At 47.5% G+C, this 22108-nt stretch overlaps 1 protein-coding gene across 2 annotated transcripts in view; it reads left to right on the forward strand.

The window, feature by feature from the left end:
* Nucleotides 1–19971, forward strand: part of SLC25A22 (solute carrier family 25 member 22) — a 50819-nt gene extending 30848 nt beyond the window's left edge. For both annotated transcript variants that reach the window (XM_030950175.1, XM_030950176.1), the window contains 6 exons: nt 5493–5583; nt 14137–14255; nt 15972–16143; nt 16976–17130; nt 17950–18025; nt 18861–19971. In XM_030950175.1, coding sequence (XP_030806035.1) covers nt 5493–5583; nt 14137–14255; nt 15972–16143; nt 16976–17130; nt 17950–18025; nt 18861–19014 — 767 coding nt within the window. In that variant the 3' untranslated portion in view covers nt 19015–19971. The remainder of the gene's footprint in view (nt 1–5492; nt 5584–14136; nt 14256–15971; nt 16144–16975; nt 17131–17949; nt 18026–18860) is intronic.
* The last annotated feature ends 2137 nt before the right edge of the window (nt 19972–22108 follow it).

A 22108-nucleotide genomic window follows, 5' to 3' on the forward strand; every position in this document is an offset into this window, starting at 1 on the left:
TACCTACTACTGAGGACTTGAGTCCTCCAAATGACTGTTTTGGTGTTAAACCTTACCATTTAGTGAAGTTCATCTTTACCAGCAGTTTAAGTGAAGCTGCTGGACTTTGTTTCAGGACTGTATATTATGCTTCCCAGCTTGGGCATGGTAGCTTTTGACAGAGGGGCAGTAGCAAACCAGCTCTTGAAGGTCTGTGGTTAATGATTGAATTTATGTCAAAACCCTCCACCGGCATGGTCAGGCCTGCTGTCTCAAGCATGCCCAAGTGCCCTGTTCAAGCATTAAGACAAGCTGCAATTAAAAAAAAAATAAAATAACCTGCTCTCCCAAAAAGCTCCCTTGGGATGGTAAGAAAATCAGAGGTTGGCTCAGGGTGGAGCTTCACCTGTTTGGTTGTTTTGTGGTGACCTGCTTGAAATCTCTTGGCTCCTTGGTTCTGGCTGTCTGTTACAGCAGCGAGTTCCTCAGCTGACGTGATACCTTTTATAGTTTAAACACAAAATCCCTGTAAGTTTTTAAAGATTTTGAGGAGAAGAGGCCAGCAGGCCAAATCCTGACTTTACTTGTAGCAGAGGAAATCATGGAATACCTTCTTGGCTTGCAGCATGGTCCAGCTGGCTTCACTGACCCTGAGCTCTGGTTCATTCTGTATCCTGATAGTCACCTGCCTGCATATGCAGTTTTTAGCTGGGTGCTTAGATAGCATTGTTGGTGGCACTCAGTCCCTGATAAAGCCTGATTAAAGTTATGCTGCTATGATTCAGTCCTTGCTCTTTGTTTTTTCAAGTTAAAGTCCAAAGATGCTGTCGCCTTGCTCTTGGCATGTATAGTGTCTCCTGCTGCTTCTTCCCTGCTCCTAAGGAAACACAGGCATTGTGGCTGGCCAGCCCAGGAGCAGGCATTGGATGTTCAGGCAGAGTCTCTTGCCCAACTTCCTGGTGGGCGTTTCAGGGGAGTGTGGTGGATGGCAGGGATGGATTGGCTGCTTTGCATCAGCTTTCCTGGGAGCAGGCAACAAGACAAATAACCTCAAGGAACCCTGGCAAGCTCCATCTTCAATGCTAGCAGCGACGTGTTCCCCTTTGATTTTTTCCAGAATCTGGCTGCTGCTGTGTTCCTAGCCAGGATTTTGAGCTTGTGTTAACTTTGGCTGTAAATGCACCCTGGCAGGCTGCTTAGCAGGAGGAAGAAGGAAGAAACTGTTTGGGGAAACTTACAGGGGAGACTGTAGGACCAAGAGTTTTTGTGAGAATTAGGGCTTTTGGGAGAGACAGCTAGGCCTTTAAGGCTTAGAGTGGTAGAGAAGATGTGGATCTCCAGGCCACTTGTCATCCCCAAGCAGAAGGGTACAGAGGGTTTTGCATACCTCTTTCTTTTCCCAACCTTTCCCAAGTCTGGTCAGCTTGGTCCGTGTCTCTGACTCTGTTCAGGGTGCTGATAGTTGCTTGAAATTACTTCTGACTATTAAATAGGGAGCTGGGTTGGAGAGGCCTTTTTTGAATAGCTCCAACTCCTTCCAGAAAATTACAGATACTTCAGCATGGCCATGATGCAAATGTGAGTACTCCAAAGAGCAGCAGTCCTGGTCTCTGTGCCTCACTTCTGTAAGCTGACGTGAGCAGCCCTTCCCTCCCTCTCAGGGGGAGGGTTGGTGGGTAAAATACATCCATGGTCCATGAAGACTGTGAGTTGTTTTCTGGAAAGAAGGTAAAGAGATATCTCAGCCTTGCAGACAGAGAAAGATGGAAATCAGGTGGTGGGATTGGTTCCTGCTCCCTCCAGCTGTCCTAGTTCCCCAGCAGAATTTGCTGAATGACTCACAAGCTCCTATTTGCAGGCTTTAAGCTGAAATTGGGAGGATTATATCTTAATGTGCTAAAGTAGCAGCTGCTGCTCCCCATGGAGGAGTCACAAGCACATCAGTTGTCCCTGCAGATCCTTTGGCCTCTATCAGAGGACAGAAAGGGTTTGTTTGGGCACAGCCATTCCTGCTGGGTGACTTCAGGGCTTCTTCATGTGTAAATCAAATCTCCTCAGTGCAGACAGGAGAGTGGCTTGTGTTTGTAGGATGCTTTTCTGCAAATCACCTCTTAAGTTATTTGTGTGGGCAAACAGTCTTTGCTTTGTATGCGTAGCCCATAGCAAACTGTGTGATGTATAAGGCAATCCCAACATTTCTCTCAAGTTCTTCCCCTAAATTTACAGGGATTCTTGGATTTGTTTGGACAGGAAGAAGAGGAGTTCCCTCATGTTTTTTCCCATAGTGTCTGTATAGCAGCAGTGCCTTGATGCTGGATGGTGCTGTCCAGCCCTGTCTGTGCTCAAGGAATTGATGGTGTGCAGCCTTAAAACATGATGCCAAGTGAATGAATCCATAGTCCCTGTGGGCTTCTGATCCCCATGAGCATCAGTGATAGGGGATCTTGGAGAAATGCTCTCTCAGCTTCCTACTGCAGTCCAGCCAGAAGCCACCTAATGATCCCAGCACATGTTCTGAGCAATCCCATTGCTGTTTGCAGACCAAGTGTGTAGCCAAGCTGGCAGGAACCAAAGGCCCAGATCAGGCTGAGGAAGTTCCCTTTGCTGTTGGTGACGTTTGGAGGGTAGCTGCACTTAGCTGCAGTAGTGTGGCAGCCTTCCCTGGCCTCTCCTAATAATATCTCCCACTGCTGCGCTGGGGATGACTCAGTCTCCCTGTTATGTAGGTTGCTGGTGGTATATAAGGACTTCTGTGAGAAATGTATTTTAATAAAAAAAACAAGGCTTGCTGAGAAGAGGGTGCCTACAAGTTTAGTTGGCAAACAGCTAGTTTTGCCCCTGGTTGATATTGTTCTTTGTAGCGCTTCCTTACTTATTTTCAAAAAGCTTTGGTTTTTAATTATTCCTGTTTATTTTTCCGTTCTGTTTGTCTGTCTTTGCTTGTGGTACATGTAGCATTGCCTGTAGGCCAAGGTTGGCTTTAATTAGGGAAGTACCCATTGGCATGGGCAGAACTGAGGAGATTTTACAAAAAGAAGAAAATGCTGTGGAAAGCATACAGCCAGCAGCTGGAGTATCCAATATCTCCTCCTCCAGTAAATTGAAGCTGTTATGGATTATTCAGGACAGGGATTATCCGTTCTCTGCTAAGCAGCTTTACTGAAAGTATCAAAGATGGAGGAGAAAACTCAGGTTCATTAACTTTTTTCCTGTATGTTGCGTGATTTTACCCTCTGTTTATTTGCAATTGAAGAGAAACTTCTGTGAAAGCCTCTTGGTTCCTGAAGGAGGTCAGAGTGTGGAAGTGTACTTCTTGTGTACCTTTCTTGCTTGATAGTTTGGAGTTTGTTTGCTTTCTTTCAGTGAACCCTTTGCACTGGTGTTAAGAGTAGCAGCTTTATGCTTTTTTCCTTTCTCTTCTTGTTTTTCCAAGGAAAGGGTTATTCATGCTGTGTCAGTGTACAGATGTTACACTTCATAGCCATTGGGAGTGTTGTTGAAGTTGTTGCCAACTTGGCCTTTGAAGAAACACTTCATGGGTAGCCACTTCCACTTAAAATGAGGCTGTGTGGATTTGCTCTGTAGATCCTGATATGATTGGCATTAAAAGGTGGATGTGGAGTGTGATTTCTGTGTGGCTTCTCTTTGTGTGCAAGAGCCATGGCAGAGGGGACATGATGTGTTGGAAGAATATCAAACTGAAGCAGCACAATCACTGGTGCCCTGAAAAGTTTGCAAAGAACCAGAAGTGTGAGAGGCTTGCCCTGCTCCCTGCTAGTTGATTTGTGTACTGTGAAAGATGATGGCATTTGTTGGATGAAACAAATGACAAATGTGGAATGAATGCATTGCTTTGGCTTGCTATGAGGCAGTGCTACTCTGTATTTTCTGCAAAATCTGAACATGGGAGTTGAAAGGAGGGAAGATGTGTTGGGCCGCCCAGGCCCATGCAGCAAAGGCTGTCTTTTCTTGCTGCAGTCTTCTGAATGGTGGAGGTGTGTCTTCTGAGCAGAGGATGTGGAGACAAGGATTCCTGTGTCCCACTCCCTGTTGTCGTGGTCCCAGAAGTCCCATTGTGACTTTGCTTCCTAATCTGAGGAAAGTCCCCCTAAACTTATGTCTTTCAATTTTTGAAGAGAGGAGACTCCATCCCGAGGAATAAAGGATTGAGCTGACTTCCTCTAGGTGTGTTTAGCCGTTATAGCTCCTGTCAGCTTGGGTTCAAAGGTCCTGAAAATGAACCCCACCAGGTCTTTGGAGCCTCGTGGGGGTACAGACTTCTCTGGCTGCTTCCTTTGGAATATGAATCTTTGGAATAAATTGTTTAAATCTCAAAGACAAGCATAAATGTCTGTATTTGTGTTTGTTCTTACAAAGGTGTTCTAGGCCATTAACCAGTCTAAAGTGTAGCTCCTTTGGAGGGCTTGGAGCTCAGTACATTTCAGTGCAGGTAGGGAGAGCTTGAGGCTGTAGTATTTAAATGGAGGGGAATGTTCTGGAGTGTTAATCTAATGGTGCAAACCTCACTCTGCTGGGAAGTGACTGGTTCTTCCCTCACCCCATTTCCCCCAGGGCAGCTTGAAAGCTGCTCCCAGCCTCTGTGTGCACTGATGTTGCACTAATACCGGTGTTCAGGCCCACAGCAGCCAGCCAGGCCACGCAGGCCTTTCATTGTGACAGGCACAATACAGGGATTTGCTGTTTGTTGCTCCTGACAAAAGGGCACTCCAGCGGTTGGGGGATGCAGGGAGCCGAGGCTTGTTTATATCCCAGGTCCCCCAGCAAGCCTTGCCATGGAGCTCAGAGGGGAATTTCTGTGTGCTGCAGCTTGTGGTGGGCAAAAAGCCACTTCAGCGGTGGCTGTTCTGGGGGTGACACCCAGTGGTGACACACAGGGGAAGCCACTTTGCTCTAAGGGCTGGTCTAGAGCTGGTTCTGTGCAGATGAGCCAGGTGACTTCAGCCAGCCTCCAGGTCTTTCAATGGCTCTGCCTTTGCTGAGCTGCTTAGAATTCAAGCTGCTCAGGTGTTTTTTGGGGGAGGAAGCAGGGAAGGGATCCATTGAGAAGACGGGGCAGGGGGTCTTTTGCTTCTCAGTATCACAAAATATTTGCAAAGGAGTTGGGACTGGTTGTTAAACCATCTTGTACTCCTTTTCTGAAGGTTTGGTCTACATCCTTCTGAATTCATAGGAGTGCATCCTTGGATGAGAGACAAGGATGCATGTATACATGGTGGGAGGTAGTAGTGAAGCTGAAGAAATTACAAAATACATATGGCAAATGGAGTAGAAACACATCTGGGGATGTTTTCACAAACTGAAGGTGCTGGGAGGCAGAAACACTTGTTAATTTTCAGAGGTGTTTTGTATTTCTAAATCCCTTTGGTGCATTGGGAGCTCTCCTGCTTCTGTCTGTGGTTTTGTGCAGAAGTTAAAACACATTCCTGAAAGATCCAGTTAACAATTCCATTATTCTCATTATCCAATGGCCCTTTTCTCTTTTCCATGCCCAGGGGCTGCAGTGAACCTGACTCTAGTGACACCAGAAAAGGCTATCAAACTGGCAGCCAATGACTTCTTCCGACATCACCTCTCCAAAGATGGGTGAGTAGGGAATTGACCTTCTGCAGTCAGTTTAAAAGACACCGAGTCTTGCAACACGTCTGGTGAGACATCAGGAGAAGGTGGAATGGGATAGTGCAGTGACTGAAATATGAGTTGACCTTGAACAGCTCAGCTGGTGATTACGTTCAGGCTAAGGATGCAATGTCTAAAATGGGAAGCATGAAGCACTCCACTGGATGACTGCTCTTTATTCAAGCTTCTAAAAATAGTCCCAGATTTAAGCCAAGGTTAGTAGATCCAGAATGTGTAGTCTAAGTATTTGAGAGGAACCCAGTGTCACTTATCATTGCTCAAACAGCTGCTGGGAGGACTCTCGTCCTCAGCATCCTATTGGATCCTCTCATGCTTCTGGCTCAAAAAGGTATCAAGTCAAGTTCTGTAGACCCCAAACTTAGCACCCCTCTTCTCCTTTCTGTACCTTGAAAATAGTTTTAGAGGGGTGGTAAATTGGCAAAGGGCACTTGCAGCAGTGACCTTCAAATAAATGCTGAAGGAATAAAATTACTGGTTCAGCTTGCAAGTGGAGTTTGGTTCATGTGAATTAAATGTGAGTAAAAGGCATGAGCTGGAGCAGTTGAGAGGAGCTGGATCCTGAATATTTAATGCTGCTTTCACCAAGATGTTTCCAAATTGCATGGGAAATAGTTGTGTTTCCCATCAAAGAGAGGCCTTTCCCCAGAGGCAGACAAGGGCATTGTCTCCAGTCCCCAGTGACGGTAGCTAAAATGACAGCCTGCTTGGGATATGATCCCAGCAATTTCTATCAACAGTTATGGGGTGGGGCCTCAGTGAAAATGCAAAGCTCCAGCACAATTACTGGGCTTAACAACTTCCCAAAACATATCACGTCAGTCCTGACTGCTGCAGATCAGCGTCTCAACAACTTCAGTGGGCATTGTGGACTGACACAGATTGAGAATCCATTTTTTCCCTGTACCTTTTCTTTCTTTCTTTTTCCTTTTGTTCTGGAGTCCTTTAAAGTAGCAGCTAACATATGTCCGTGTGACTCATCGGCTCACAGCTCTTCGTGATTTTCTGACTCAAGTCTTTGAATAGTGTCTCTTCTGTGCTCTGCTCAGACAGTGGGAGGTAATGATGTCCTCTACCAAGTGGTGTGTCTCATCCATGCAGCAGACAGCCCAGCACACCTTGGTGCACTGCAGTAAACAACAGCTCTTTGCCACCACCTACAAAGTGGGGGTTTAGTAGCTTATACAGGCCCTAAAAGGTGCCAAGCTGCCACACCTTGTACTGCCACTAAGGGAATGGTTCCATGGAAGAAATCAGACTAGCATTGCAACATATTTGGCATTCTGGGAGAGCAATCACTTCTGTGATGTTTCAGCCATTAAAAGGGGACATGCCTGTCAGTCGATGTCCTGCACCAAGAGGCAAAGGCTTCCTCAGAGGACCAGTGTGTGTGTCTGCCTCAGTGCTGAGTCCAGCTCTGAACAGGTCTTTGGGTAAGTGGGGTGCAGCTGTTTCCATGAGCAGCTGAGGTTTTCACTCAGACCTCTTCCAGTTTGACTTTTGGGTCACTGGCTGGTGCACACATGACATAGATGATATGCTGCACTTAATTCAGAATAAAGGAGCGAAAGAATTTTTCCAAGAGCAAGACACCCTGTTCTACTAAATCTTACATACTGATGAGTCTGGCATTACAGTGACCTAGAGCAGGAGCATGATACCACCCAGGTAGTGGGATGTCTTTGTGTCTCAACACAGAGCATTTTAGTTCCTTTAGAAAAAAGAGACATTGAGCCACAATTAGGTGATAAGAGCACTCAGCAGCATGTGGAGTCAGAGTCACTCTTCTCATTTAACCACCGTGGGGTGCTTGGATGAGTGAAATCTAGTCAGCTGTGCTTTTGAGGGTAGCCAGTGTGAGCTGGACAAAGAGGCACAGCCCTGATACGACTGTGGGAGAAGATTTAAGGTGTTTCTACCTAGAAATGTCATGCAAAATATGATGGGAAGAAAAATGCCTTGCAGGTTTGCTGTGGCTGGTAAAGGCTATGAATGTGGGATCTGGCAGTTTTCTCCCTTGGGATGCTTCTGTCCCACCCTCCCCAGTTGCCTTGGCAAGATGGGACAGGATTAGCAGTGCTGGAATTTAAAGATCTCTCCTACCCAGGACCCAACTGGGTGCATACCTGCTAGCACATCACGAGGCTGGGCCACCCATTTCATAATTCCAGCCAAAGCCTAGTTATGAACAACAAAATAGCTTGGGGTTAGAAAGGTGAAGCCTGGAGCTGCCTGGGACATGAATGTGGTTTCATTTCTTGATGTGTAATTGCATGAGTCAAGGCAAAGCACAGTGAGGGGGTTAGGATCAATGTAAGGCTGGATCAGCAAGATCTTGGTTCAGCTCCATCAAAGTCCTTTTTGCACAAGCCAGTCTGTCTGCTGTGTGTTTTCATAGATGATGTGCCCTTAGGTCAGTATCCCAAAGGATGCTCTGACTCAAAGCTGCAGAATTCTTCTAGGCCTGTTTACATTGAATAACTTTGTGCTAAGCATCTAGCACTTGTCTTGCTTGAAATATGTTGCACGAGTTGGTAATCCTTTTCTTACAAAATATGCATGTTCTACCAGTATTTGCTGATTAAAATATGTGGTATTAAAATAGACCTCAATGTGCAAGAGGAGGAAGCACGTGTGGACCAGAGAGACTGTGGCAATTCCAGCATGACTCAAAGTAGCCTCAAGTTAAACAACAGCTTTCAGTGTGCATTAATGTATTTATTTTTATCCTTTGAAAAACTTAGTGTTGAAAGTGCTTTTAAACTGCCAGTATAAAAAAGTGGCATAAAGCCTATTTTTGAAAGGCCAGACTGAAAACAGCACCTGTGGTGTAGGAAGCTCCTGACTGCGCATTGCTGGAAGAGTATTTTAGGGATGTTAGCACTACAGGTTTGTGCTAGACTCCCTTTTCCCTGACTCTGCCCTTGGACACTGTTGGGGGTAGAGCATTGGGACAGCAGGTCCTCACAAGGGATCTCATGTCCTTGTTGGTGCAGCTCTCTCCCTGACTGTGCAGGTGTGTGTTCCTGCAGCTCTCTCCAGCCTGAGGCTAACCCAGGGAGGCACTCCTGCCTGTACCATGTTTTTCCCCTCCTTTTGGTGCAGGGAGCATGTGTGCTTAGAGGCTGGGGGACGTCATTTCTGCTTCTCTACCAGTTTCTATTTCTTTGCCAGTTTCTATTTTAATGTCAAGACCATTTTGACAGCCTACAGCTACAGCTTTTTTGTTTTCTCAAGAAACAAAACTGAGTTGGTCCTTCCAAGCTGTCCTGTCATTCAGGAATGAGGAAGACCTGAGTGAGTTGTGTGAGTGCTGAAGACATGCTTGCTATGCCATGGAGGAGAGGAAGGAGACCAAGATACTGAAAAACCTGAAGGGCACCCCATGACCATGATTGACAAAGGTGATAAGGTCAAGTGATTTCCTGTGATGATTTTGGCCTAAGAGCCTCTGCAATTCCCAGGAGAAGAAGGTGGCCCACAGAAGAGTCTCCAGGCAGGTCTTTGTTCCTGTGTCATTCTGTGGGGAAGAGTTTTCACTAGGCTGGGGAAGGCAGAATGTGGAGAGAGGGGAAACCAGGTCTTCAGGCTGCTGGAAACAGATGGGATTTTTTTAAACTCTGGCTTTTTGAAGCTGCATGTGCTGAGGGACTCAGTTTCATGGCTGCTGCTAAAATAGGAGTGGCTTTGTTGTCCAGAGCAGAGGATGTGAGGAGTCACCAGGGCTAAGTGAAGTGCTTGACTATGGCTGTGAAGCTGAGAAGGCAGTTTAGATTGATGGTACACCAGCATTTAAAGTATATCGTTGATTATTGGGTGCTCAGTGTGTGAGGCCTCTTTGATTGATTTAAATATTGCCTGCTTCTTATATCCTCTTTGAATCTGGGTGTTAAACACTTCATAAAACTAGTTCCTTTAAAGTGTTCTACAAGGTTTTGTGTTTATCTCCAAAGTGTGGAGTGCCAGATAGCCGTTTTGTTGGGCATGTGTTTGCCAGGTTTTGTTCATTTTTCAGGTTCTTGGTTAAATATTCTGCCTTGGCTGCAGTAAAAAGTGTCTCATGCCTTCTTACATAAGCAATTTGTTGCTCATAAAAACTTTCCAGGGTCCCTGGATGAGTTTCTTGCTGCTCTTCTTCAAGGTGTTATTCCCTTACTCATCCTGTCCTCTTTAATCTTGACCTTTATTTTGTTTGTTTTCCGAAGCAAAGGCTGGCAATCTGCTGTCTTAACAGCTCAGATTCCTAGGAAGACCAGCATGACTGACTTAATTCTGCCTCTGCTGATGCTAGAAAATTTTCTTCTATTCTGCTTCCTCTTGTCTTGTATCTTTGCACAGGGAAGAGCCAAATGGGACAAGCAAGGTATTTTTCCTTCAGTTTTATGCAATTGTGGAGACTGGAGCTTGCTGTCCATTGCCTTTCCAAGTTATATATCTCCCCAGGGTTCTTTCCTTCATCTGCTTTTCTTTCAGGCTCTCCTAAAATACTTGGACCATCTCTTTCGTGGTATGAGTTTAAGTATCAGTTGCATGGCTTGGATGATCCTTGATCTGCAGAACACTCTTAGTCAGGCTGTAAAGTGAGGCTCTCAGTTTAGGAAGAAGGAGTGCTGCTGCTATTGCTGGTACTGAGCTGTTGTATCACCCTGCACACGACTCTGCTTGGTCTTTCTTTGGCACTTGTGTGCCCAGGCAGCCTCTCCTGCAGTTACCCACTGGATACTCAGACACTTCTTTAGTGTAGGTAGCCTTCATCCAACTCACTGAGACTTGGAAGTGGGGAAATCTCTCCCTTCCCCTTGAGAAGGAGACAGGAGCTGATCATGTCACTGTGCCAATTCAGGAACAGCTGTCTGGGGAGAGCTCTTTTATTTAGCACACAGAGGCCAGGCAGTTGCAGTGGGTTAAAGCTGTTGACATCAAAGGTCAGCAAAAAGTAAATGCACTTTCAGCTGTTAATCTGGGGGGAGATAGAGATGTGCTGTTTAATCACAGAATGCACCCGTGGGAGGAGCATTGTCCTTGTCATCATTCCAGGCACATGTCTTGGGACGAAACGTGGGTTGTGTCTGTGTTCAACATGCTCAGTCGTGTTACCCTGTCCATTGTTCACTTCCACAAATGTTCACATTGGAGCAAAACACCTGGAATTTCCTGCCAGGGCAAACCTGATGCAGGTACAGAGTCAGTCTCTTCTTGACTTAGTCCAAACATGCAGCACAGAACTCCTGTACATTCCTGGAATAATGACTTCCGATCAACATTTAATCTGGCAGTGTTACTTTGAGATGTATCTGTTCCACATCAGTACTTTATTTGGCTTGTCTGAGGCATTTTTGAGCTGGCACTAGAAGTGAGAGGGAGCTTGTAGTGGGAACTGTATTGCTTTTACATTTCCAGCATCATAGCTCCAGCTTCTCTGAGGTGCAGCTTTTTCCCCCTTGGAAAATCAGGGGTTGGATTAAAGGGCAGTTTGTGTGCACATCCCCCTGTGACTGTGGCTGAGAGGGAGCTCTTCCTTTGAAGGGCAACTCCTGTGTGTTGGTCTTCTAATCCATATCAAAGACCCATAATGTAAATTGTTTGAAAGGAACTGGCTCTGTCTGCTTTGAAACTCCTGGGGAGCTTTCTGCAGCCTCTTGGGCTGACAGATAGAGGCAGAGGTTATTTTGTGAGTGAGGAAGGTGGTGCCCAAGATGGGGACAGTAGCCTTTTGGGTAGGAGATAGAAATGGATTGCTTTGGATGGATGTTTCTTTAGCTCAGAGATTTCCTCTCTGGAAATGTTGTCATCCTGATTCTAGAATGGCTGGTTCTGGTCCCTGCCCAAACACAGTAAATTCCCACATGGTCAAGATTCTGAGAAACTTGAAAAAATCCTACACTGCTCCTATTAGACATCAATATATCACTGCTGTCAGAGATCCTAACTTTGAACTGATTGCTCTCCAAAACCCTTCCATAAACCTCTAGTTCCTGTTTTTGACTTAATTTTTCAGGTCTAGTTTGAAATTCTAATTTAAATCAAGCATGTATCTCTTCCCCTTCCCATTTGACATTTTTGACTTGTCACAAATTAATAGTATGTGAGTAAAAAATGTAGAACAACTGATTTCTGCCAGTGCAGAATTTGAGGCTATTGTGTATATGTTATATTTAACACTCTCTTGCTGTGATAAAAGATGGTTTCTGGATTTGTAGGATCAGATCTTTGCTGGTGTTGCAGCTTTTGAAGTTAGTTGAGATGTGCTGGTTTTTAAACCACTGAGGATAAGGCCAGTGGTGCCTTAAATATTTAAACTCCTTTGTTGTGTAGAGATGAACAGTTTTTAAACTTTCCTTTTATGTGCAGACTGGTGAGGTTTTGCAAAGGCAGTTTGACCCCTGTATGGCAGCTTTTAAACCTCCTGTCAAAAGATTTGCTTATCCTAAGCTACTTTTTTTCTTGGACTCTCCCCAGTTCCCAGGATGTGCAAACCAAAAGCTGAAAGCCCTTGTTCTAGATGCTTTTGATGTACCTGTTTGACATCTCTAAAATACACCCGCATGTGTAAATCCTTCCTTGGGCCATACTGGCATAGCTCCATGGAGTTCAGTCAAGTCATGGCTGACTTTAGTTGGCTGGGATAATGGTCCAAGGTGAATATGTAGGCCAAATCTTCCTGATCTTTTGAACTGGTTATCAAAGCAGTCACCCTGGATGAAAGCCAGAAGATATGTACTCTAGGGATGCTCCAGGGCTCTTGCTAAAGTGGGAGATGCTCTGCTGTGCCAAGGAGAGATTCTGGCAGCCAGCTCCTTTGGGTGGTTTGCTTCCTCCCACAGCCAAGCTGGGGATTGTGCAGCCTTGCTGCTGACTGTATCGAGCCACTCAGAGACTGGTGCTGTGCTTCAGGCCACCCAAAAGGCACAAGTTGGCCACCTCCAAGTGGCAGTGGCAGTGGGAACCTCTGGATTCACACACCCTAGTCCCCCCACACCTCCAGGAAAGCCTGCTGTGCACACTTCAGCACCCGTGTGGGTAACTCCGTGGGAGGGATTTTTCTTTGCAGCTCCTCATCTGTGGGGAAATTTGGAAAGGGGAGACTGAAATATTCCTTCTTTTTGCCTCCTAGGAGAGCTCTATATTTAGTCACTGGTAATCTCTGTTGTGGCTCTGTGCCTTTAATCCCCTGCTCTCATATCCTCCCCGGAGAAGATGAGAGGTGGAGAAATGGGCCCAGCTTTTGTGGTAGGCCAGCAGGATTACTGTGCATCTGCCCTCCCTTTCCTGTAGGGTTGGCAATGAAACTGCTTTGCTGGCCCACTGCCCCACAGCTGTGCTGTGTGTGTGCTTGGGAAACCCCTGGCAGGGGAGTGTGCCTGGGCTGTGCAAGGGAAGGGGGAGTATCACTGTAAGACTGCTTCTGCCACAGTGTGCAGCTGTGCCTTGAGCAGGTTAAGATGAGGTATTGCTGCAGAGCAGGGCTGGGGGAGGTAAAAATGGTACTTGCATTTGAAACAGAAAAAAGAGGAGGCTGTTTCTCTCTGGCTGTGTGATTTATACACACTTCTTTTTTAAACCCTTTTAGAAAAGAGCGGGTCAGGCGTACTTTTTAATCAAGTCCATGTTTTCTGGTGCCAAGGTGCGAGTTTTTTCTACAGGGCAAAAACACATCACTTTCTGAAACTCTTCTGAGATTTTGTATCCTGAATTCCTCTTTTTAGCCTTAGCTGGGCTCTGTCATAGCTTTGAAATGGAGGGAACAATGAAATGCTGCATTTTGCTGCATGAGAACATGTTGCTGATAGTCCCTGCTCTGTAGTGCAGAGAATACACAGATCTTCATTGCTGGAGGTCCATCCCATCCTTTGTCTCTCAGGGAGAACCAGTTTAGTGCAAAGGCTGTTTGTTCAGGTTTGGAAAACCTGGTAACATGAAACAGCTCCTAACCACAGAGGAACTGCCTCCCTGATTCATATTCACTGTTTATTTACTTTGCTTTTCTCAGAGAACTCCAAAGCAGCAAGATGAATATTTTCCCTCCTTGTTCCTTGTCCTGTGGTCTGTGTTTGTTGACAATTTTTAAAGGACTAGGCTGGCAGGAGGAAAGCTGCTTATCCCCCTAATGCTCAGGTCCTCTGCTGCCCTCTGAAGTGATACCCTTTCTGAAAGCTGTGCCCTGACCAGGGGCACCATCAGCCTGGAAGAAGCTGCAGTGCTGTGGCTATGGGTAGAGGGGGCTGTGTGCTCCTGTCTGGGGCTGTTCTGATGGGGCTTGTGGCTTTTCTGAATGTTCTGTTTCTGGGGACAAAATGAGTCTGTTCTCTAGGTCAGGTGGTGCTGGCAGAGATGCCAAGCCAGGGTTGTACTGAACTGTCAGGCCTAGCAGGTTCTGGTGTCCCCTTGGCTGCCTTTCCTGTAACCCCCAGGGTCAGAGATGTGCCCTGAACCTTGTACCCCGCTGGCCAAGTGTTATTCCAGGCCACCTCCTCTGATGGACTCTCTCTTTTCTTTGGGCAGGAAAAAGCTGACACTGCTGAGGGAGATGCTGGCAGGCTGTGGTGCAGGTACCTGCCAGGTGATTGTCACCACTCCCATGGAGATGCTCAAAATCCAGCTGCAGGATGCAGGACGCATTGGTACGTGGACTCTTCTTCCCTGTGCCCTTGGCAGGGAGAGGGGAAGGAGCTGGGACTGGGCTTTCAAGGCGGAGCTGAGAGGATGAGTGGAGAAAACCCTTTCCCTCCCCCTGCTCTCCCACGTCAGAGATACCACAGATGTAGCAGGTTTCTCCTCCTCCTCCCAGCTTCCTTACCCCCACACTTTGCTCAGCTGGCTTTGGAGTTACAAAAGGTGGCGGGTTTTTTGCTAAAGCAATAGACTCGGCAAGTGAAACAGCAAACACTGTCGGTGGGTGGAGAGACAGGAGAGATGACTGAGTGGTCAGATTGTGGTAGATCCTGTGCACCCAAGAAGGGATTAACATCCTCCAGTGCCTTTCCTGTGCTGCTTCCTCCAACTGCATGTTTTCTGATGTCTGTTTTTAATCTCATCTACCCCTCTGTAGCACCTCCCTAACAGCTTCCCAAGGGGATGTGTTATTTTCAGATTACTTGTCTCCCTTTGTACTCTTTTTTCCTCTCCAACAAAAACAGCAGTTGTCTTGGTTGAAACAGTAAATAAAATTCTCCCAGTGCACTGGATTTGAACGAGATTTGGAATCAGACTCCTGGGACTGTGGGCGTGAGCTGGCAGGCAGAGGCAGGAGGGAGTGTGAGCCTTCTGGCTGAAACACGGGAGTGTTTTTGGTGAGACCAGAGTCTGGCATGGAGACTCTGGGGGAAAGAGCTGCTTGCTCTTTCCTTAGTCTCTTCCACAGGTCAGTCTGGGCTATGGCCCCACTTCCCAGGAGCCCTGCATGACACTATTAGATACCATGTTTATGGCCCTTCCTGGAAAACGGGCCAATTTGTCCTTTAATCTCTCATTTGATGTGGCATTTCTGAGTAATCACGGATTTATTTTTTCTTTTCTCTCTTCGCTGGTTTTACTGCAGACCTTATCCTCTTTGTGCGTATTATTTTAAAATGTTGGAAGGATTTAAGCCGTGGTTTGAGGGTTCAGGAGAGGTTTTTGATGCTGTGAACAGCCTGTTCTCTGTGTGCCAGGATTACTTACAGAGTGAGCTGCTCTCCATCTTCTGGCCAAAGGGCCGAAGTGCATCAGTTGGAAAAGGGGGAGGAACCAGGATGTATTTAGAAATGTGACTGAGAAACTCCCCAGGTTAATGATTGCTTTCAGGGGAGGGAGGCAAAGAACAGAACTTGGGGAAACTGTCTCGTTTATGAACATCTTGTTTGTTACACTGGCAGTTCAGAGACACACCTGGAAGCAGGGACTGTCCCCTGCCTGCTCACAGCAGCTCCTGTTCTCTGCACTGCGGAGATGGTGTGGGACAGGCTTGGGCAAACCAGCCGGTGGGAGAGCGCAGCCGACAGCCTTGTGCTGTGGCAGCACTGCCAGGGACTGGGACAGGCTGAGGGAATGGGTAGACTGGGGGACAAGTTGGCAGGGCACCTGCCTGGCCTTTGTGTGCATGTTGTGCTGCCCCTGTGGCAACGTGTCCCGCGACCTGGGCGGCAGGAGGCTGCTGTGGGGCACGGGCGGCAGGAGGCTGCTGTGGGGCACAGGCGTGAGGAGGCTGCTGTGGGGCACAGGCGTGAGGAGGCTGCTGTGGGGCACGGGCGGCAGGAGGCTGCTGTGGGGCACGGGTGGCAGGAGGCTGCTGTGGGGCACGGGTGGCAGGAGGCTGCTGTGCGGCACCCACAGACCAGGGCTGGTGCTCTGCTCCCCAGAGGCACAGAAGAAGCTCATGGCGGCGCAGGCCCAGCTCTCCTCCTCCCCCGCGGCGGCAGCGGCCGAGCCTGCTGTGGAAAGGCGCCCCACAGCGACCCAGATAACCAGGGAGCTGCTGCGGAGCAAAGGCATTGCCGGACTCTACAAGGGCCTGGGAGCCACGCTGCTAAGGTAGGATGGCTGCTAAGGTAGGGTGGCTGCTAAGGTCGGATGGCGTGGGCTTGAGCCAAGGGCACTGGCGCCCCCAGCTTTGGGTCTGAGGCACCACCCATCCCGGGCATGAGCCTGCAAAGGTGTTGGCTTCAGCGGGTGTGGGCTTGGTTTAGTTCGTTTTCCATGCAAAGATTTTGTACATTAAAGAAGGAAAGGTCAGAGAAGTGATGGAGAGTATATTTTTGTTCCCGGAAGATTTAATTCTGCTGCTTTCTGTGAAAGGTTTTTGTGTGCCCCACAGTCTGTATTTTCACACTGTACATAAGTCCTTGTGAGCTGGCAAAGTAAAACTGTCAGCCTGAGATCCCGGGGTGTGCAATGGGAGATGGCCACAGAGCATGTTGGATGCAAGGAGTGGTGCCTGCTCTGACACTCTCTGCCTGGGCTTTCACAGTGTCACTGTAGCTTTAACAAAGGTAGAGCTAAAGCAGCACCCAGGGTGATGGAGGGCAGGATGGAACCTCTTGTAATTAACAAAAGTGGTCAAAACAATTGACCTCTGAATGTGCTGGTGTCTTTGGTTTGAGTGTTGCAGAAAAGAGGGAGCCCACTGATCCTGCAGGGCTGCATGCCTCCCATGGGCCTGTTCTCCTTTGTGCAGTCTTTTTTGTCCCACAGAGTGTCTGCTCCTGTCTGCTCTGCAGTCACAGAGCCAGGATATCTGCATTGCACACGTGGTTTTGCTGACAATGTGTGATGCTTGCAGCCCTTCCTTTGCTCCGTTTGTTGGTGTCCCGTGCTGACTTCGCTCATCCTTGATTTTTCTTCCTTTTTTCCTGCCCCACTGCAGGGATGTCCCATTCTCCATTGTTTACTTCCCGCTGTTTGCAAACCTGAACAAGCTGGGCCAGAAGGATCCCAATGTCAAGGCTCCGTTCTACGTGTCCTTCCTCTCTGGATGTGTGGCTGGCAGTACAGCTGCAGTGGCTGTCAATCCTTGTGATGGTGAGTCCTGAGCAGCCTGTGCCGCTGGCCTGGTGCCAAGTGACAGAACTCAGAGGCCCAGGCTGGGCCAGGTGAGCAGGAGGATGACTGTGCCAGCCTTTTTCCAGCATGAGCACACAGAAAGGGACAGCTCTGCTGCCTCCAGCTCTGATGGTTTGAGTTCAGCTGTGCTACAACTTGGGCCACAGCTTACACACAGGTTTGCAGCACTTACTAGCTGTGTCAGGAAGAGAGTGTCATTCATTTCAGATATTCTTGGCAGGAAAGGCACATTTCCATGTGGAGCAATAATATACAGACCAAGCAGACTTAAAATTGTCTGGGACAAACAGGGGAAGCCTCAGATCTGTGGCCTTTTCTCCTGCTCCACAGCATCTGCCTTAAATACCACCTTCGTTTCTCTCCTGTGAAAAACACCAGAAAGTAATTGCTCTTTCCCCAACACTGCACATGCTCCAAGATGTGAAGAAATGTAGGAGCAGAATTATGTGTTTTATATACCTCTTCCTGAAGGAGATGAGCATTTGAAAATAAGTTCCCACTTTGCAGAGACATATCTGGATTTGGAAGGTTTAAAGCTTAAGTCAGCTTTTGAAACCTTGATCACAGGGAGGGAGGGAGGGATTGGGTTTTGAGTGGCTTTGTGTTTCTTTTATCCATATGTAAAGGAATGGGTTTGTTTTCCCTGATAAATGTATGAAAATGGTCTGTATTCTAGGTAATTTTGTTTTGGCCATTTCAAAGACATTACTCTAAGGGTGGCTCCTGCCTGCTACACCTCCAGTGCTCAGCGGTGTCTCCCCTCTCTTTCCCTCCCAGTGATCAAAACACGGCTGCAGTCCTTGCAGAGAGGAGTCAATGAGGACACCTACTCGGGGATCCTGGACTGCACCAAGTAAGGTTCCTCAGGACCAGAGGCATCACATCAGGTGTTTGGCCAGGCAGGCAGTGCAGCTTCTAGACCCAACCAGAAGCTGTGCTTCATGTTCCCTCTGTCCCTGTGGTTTTATCAATCTATCTGTCTATCTGGAGATATATATAGATATATGAGTAGATGTATAAATATAGTTTTATTAAAGAGAACTTCTTCCTATATTGAGCAAGAAAAATATAGCAGTTATATTTAAATACTTCTGTCCAAACCTCAGTAGTCATAACACTGAGATTTTATTTCTGCAAAGGGAGGCAATGTTGTAGTCCGTCTCAAGGCCCCACTGTTGGAAAATCCTACAGTATTGAGTCTCGTATCCCTCCTGGGACTGCTCTGCACAGTGTCTGCAGAAACACTGCCAGAGTGTGCTGCCCCCAGCTGAATTATCCTCAGATCCTTTGCTAAACTATGGTCTGGCTGCTTCAAAACACAAAGGAACTTTTCTGCTTTTGTATTCCAGTGGTAGCCAGAATCTGTTGCCATCTGTCTCTGTCCCATGCTGAGGGAGCTTTTGAGCAGTGGGATCTCTTGATGCAAGCATGGGGTTGTCCTAGCTGTACTTCTGGACAGAGGCAGCCACTCCTGCATCTAGCCAGATGCAGGGATGGGGCAGATGTCTGCATGGCCACTTGCAGAGCACGTGGGCAGTGATGGGTGATTTGCCATGGGGGCTGTGCCAGGCAACTTGCTCAGGTTTAGTCTCTGGAGGGAGGCAGAAAGGCAGGGCATGGCCAGGGGCTCTCCTGGCACAGTGGGGGGGTGGGATGGACACTTACTTGTCTGTGCCATTTCTCCCCAGGAAGATCTGGCAGAGGGAAGGGCCCACGGCCTTCTTCAAAGGGGCCTACTGCCGAGCCCTGGTGATTGCTCCTCTCTTCGGCATTGCACAAGTCGTGTACTTCGTGGGCATCGCGGAGTTCCTGCTGGACCTGCTCCCCAAGCGCCGGGCCTAGCCCTGCGGGGCTGCCTGTGCCCCTGCCCTCTGCAGCGCCGGATCCATCCCCGTGTTCGCCATCCCTGTCCATCCATGTCCCAGCAACAGCACAAAGGCTTCGGCAGGGCTGCCAAGGGACCTGGGGCCCACATGGGCAGACTGGGGAGGGAGAGAGTCCCTTCTCTGCCGCCTCTGGAACCTGCCCCTCCTGCTCCTTCCACGGACAATACTTAATTATTCCTCTCTCCCTCTCTCTCTCTCTCTCTCTCTCAACCTCTCTCTCTTTTTAATTTCCCACTTTTTGGTTTTAAATTGTCATTCTTAAGGACACTGGTAAGCACAGACTGGGCGTGCAGACCCAGAAGTCTCCTCTCAGTCTTGGGGAGGAGGAGAAATGGGAAAGAAGTAACTTCAGTCTCATCCACCTCAGTTTCCCTTTCTACCTGGAGCTGCCAGCCATCTGAGGAGGAGCTGGAGGGGCAGCTGTGTCCCCTGAGCACCTCCTCGGCTCTGCTGACCTCGGGTCAAGAGTGAATGCTGCACAAAGGGGGCTTAACTCATTGCTGCTGGAGGCAAGGGTGGGGGGGATGCTGGCTCTGGCAAGTTCCTTGGCCTGGAAACCTTCAGTCCTCTCTTCTCCCTTTTTAAAAACTAGTTGGACTTAAATGAATTCTGACTGTTCCTATTGATTTTGTAATTATTTTTGTTTTAAAACAAAGGGATGTCCCTCCTAACTAGGTGTCACAGGCACATCTGGGTGAGGTGCGGAAATAAGGTGTTTGCTCTGTAGGGAACATGTCTGTGGGATCACATGAATGTCCAAAGGTGCTTCCCTGCTTGGCTACAGGCACGGAAGGGAGAGGAACTTGGGATCAAGTTATTTTTGTTTAAGGGTGGGGGTTTTTGTTTTGTTTTTAGTTTTGTTTTTTTTTTTTAGTTTGTTTTTGTTTTATTAGTTTGGTTTTTTGTGGGGGTTGTTTTGTTTTGTGGGGATTTTCTTTAGTTTTATTTTGGGGTTTTTTTGGTTGTTTGTTTGTTTTTAGGTTTTTTCTGTTTGGGTTTTGTTTGTTTTTTTTTTTTTATTCAGGGTTGTGGGGAGGAAAAACCAAACAAAAAGAAGCCACTTACATTCCGTGAGTCTGCCCACCCCTAGAGTGTAAAGCTGTGGCTGCAGGTGTAGATCAGCTGATCTGATTTTTTCCCAGCCTGACCCCAGGTGTGTGGAAGGAGGCACTGGCTCCAGTTCTGGCACTGCCCAAGCCCATGAAGCAGCAGTAGAAATGCTGCACCTGTGGGCTCACCCTGCCAGGTGAGAACACAAGGTCTGGTTGTGCTCTGATGTTTGCCTTGGGTGTGGCTGGAGCCAGTGGGTGTGGAAGAGGCAGAGGGTGGACATTCTCTGAGCAGAGAGCTGTTTGTGTGTCCATCACTGGAGGGGGTGAGTCCCGTGCATCACAAGAACAGCCTGTTTGCTCCCTGCGTGGGGATCAGTGGTGGGTGGCAGGGGGCAAATCCACACCTACAGCCTGCTCTGTCAAAGGGACACTGCCCCAGCTAATATCACTTGTCAGAGGAATTCCTCATTCAGTACTCTCTTGGGCTGTGTAATTAATTCTAGCTGAAATGATCTTAAGTGTGAGATCTACCAACCCAGTGTGATCTTCTCCGTTATTTATTCCATTTGGTGCGATCCACCCAACTTTGGTGTTGAAATTAAACTGATTGAATTCACTTTTCATTCCTTCTTGTTGCTTTATTCTCCAGGCGCCTGCTTGGTGTTTGTGTTTTGAATGTGTATTTAAATTAATTTTTTAAATATCCTTGTTTTTAATGTTTAAAAGAAAACCACCTCTGTTTCAACGTTCTTTGGTTAGATTTTTGTGAAACGTGTATTGTTGAGGGCCTTCTTCCTTGATGCATTCTTTTTCTCTTTGAAAAAGTTGTTCTGTGGCTGATTTGTTACTTGTCACTTCGCATATGTGAATAATTTTCTTTTCTTTTTTCTTAATGACTTCTCCGTGTATCTGGGAAGGAATCTGTGCAAAGGCAATGATAGATGTCTGTGCTATGTGTAGTGCTGTGATGCTGCTCTTGCTCTGGATTTCCCTTGGGTGGATTAAAAGAGAAAGGTTTATTTTATTTTTTTCTTTAAGGTGCCCCATTCCTTGCTACTTTTTGATTTACAGGGAGGGTCCCCAAAAGAGACCTTGATGATAAAACTCGTGGGGTTTCAGCTTGCCCTTCTTCCTGCAAGGATTGTCCCTGGAAAATGGGTGACTTGTGGCTACAGGAATGTGTGTGGGGTGCAGGTTTGTCTGGTGGGGTTAAATTTGGAGGAAAATTTGGTGCAGTGAAGGGCTGAGATTCAGGGAAAGCTCTCCTTGTCCTTCAGAATGCTTTTAAAAACCTCTTTGTAAAACTGACTCTTTCTCCTGAAATCTCCAGCTCTTCTTCCACTGTGCAGGAGCTGGTGACCTAAATGACGCTGATTTTTAGCTTCCTGGACATGTCCCTGAGCCAGCAGGACCTAGGCAGGTGGCAGGGGATAACAGCTGTGGCTGTGCAGGACAGGTACCCCCCTCTCCAGGCAGGCAGGGTCCTGCTTGCAAAAAAAAAAAAAAAAGATTAAATGTGAGAATTCCCATCAATTGAATTAATCACCTATTAACTGAAACCACTCTGCACTGATTGCAGCATTGAGGAATGAAAGTAAATAAACACGCCTCTGCTCCCCTCCCTGCAGGTGCTGCTTGTCCCTGGGGCAGGAGCCAGCAGCCAGCACCACTCCTTGTTCTTCCCACTTGTTCCTCTGGCAGAGGGTCCCTCCACCCACCTGTGCCCTTTCCAGCCTTACCTTGCCCATGTCAGCCTTGTCCATTGCTCCCACCCTGAGCTGGCTCTCCTGGCTCCTCTTTGGGTTTCATGGTGTTCACTGCCCTTAAATACATTTTGCTGGATCTGCTGAATGCCCCTGTCCTGGGTTCAGGTGCTTGAGCCAGTTCTGGCTTGTGGAATTTCATGCAACAGAAAGATGAAATTTCCTAAAACCCTGGGGGGAAATTCCTGCAAAATAAAAGGAAAAATCCTGGCAACCAAGAGGAGAATTCCTGGAG

This window comes from Camarhynchus parvulus, chromosome 5 (genome assembly GCF_901933205.1).
Source record: "Camarhynchus parvulus chromosome 5, STF_HiC, whole genome shotgun sequence".
Taxonomy (NCBI): domain Eukaryota; kingdom Metazoa; phylum Chordata; class Aves; order Passeriformes; family Thraupidae; genus Camarhynchus; species Camarhynchus parvulus.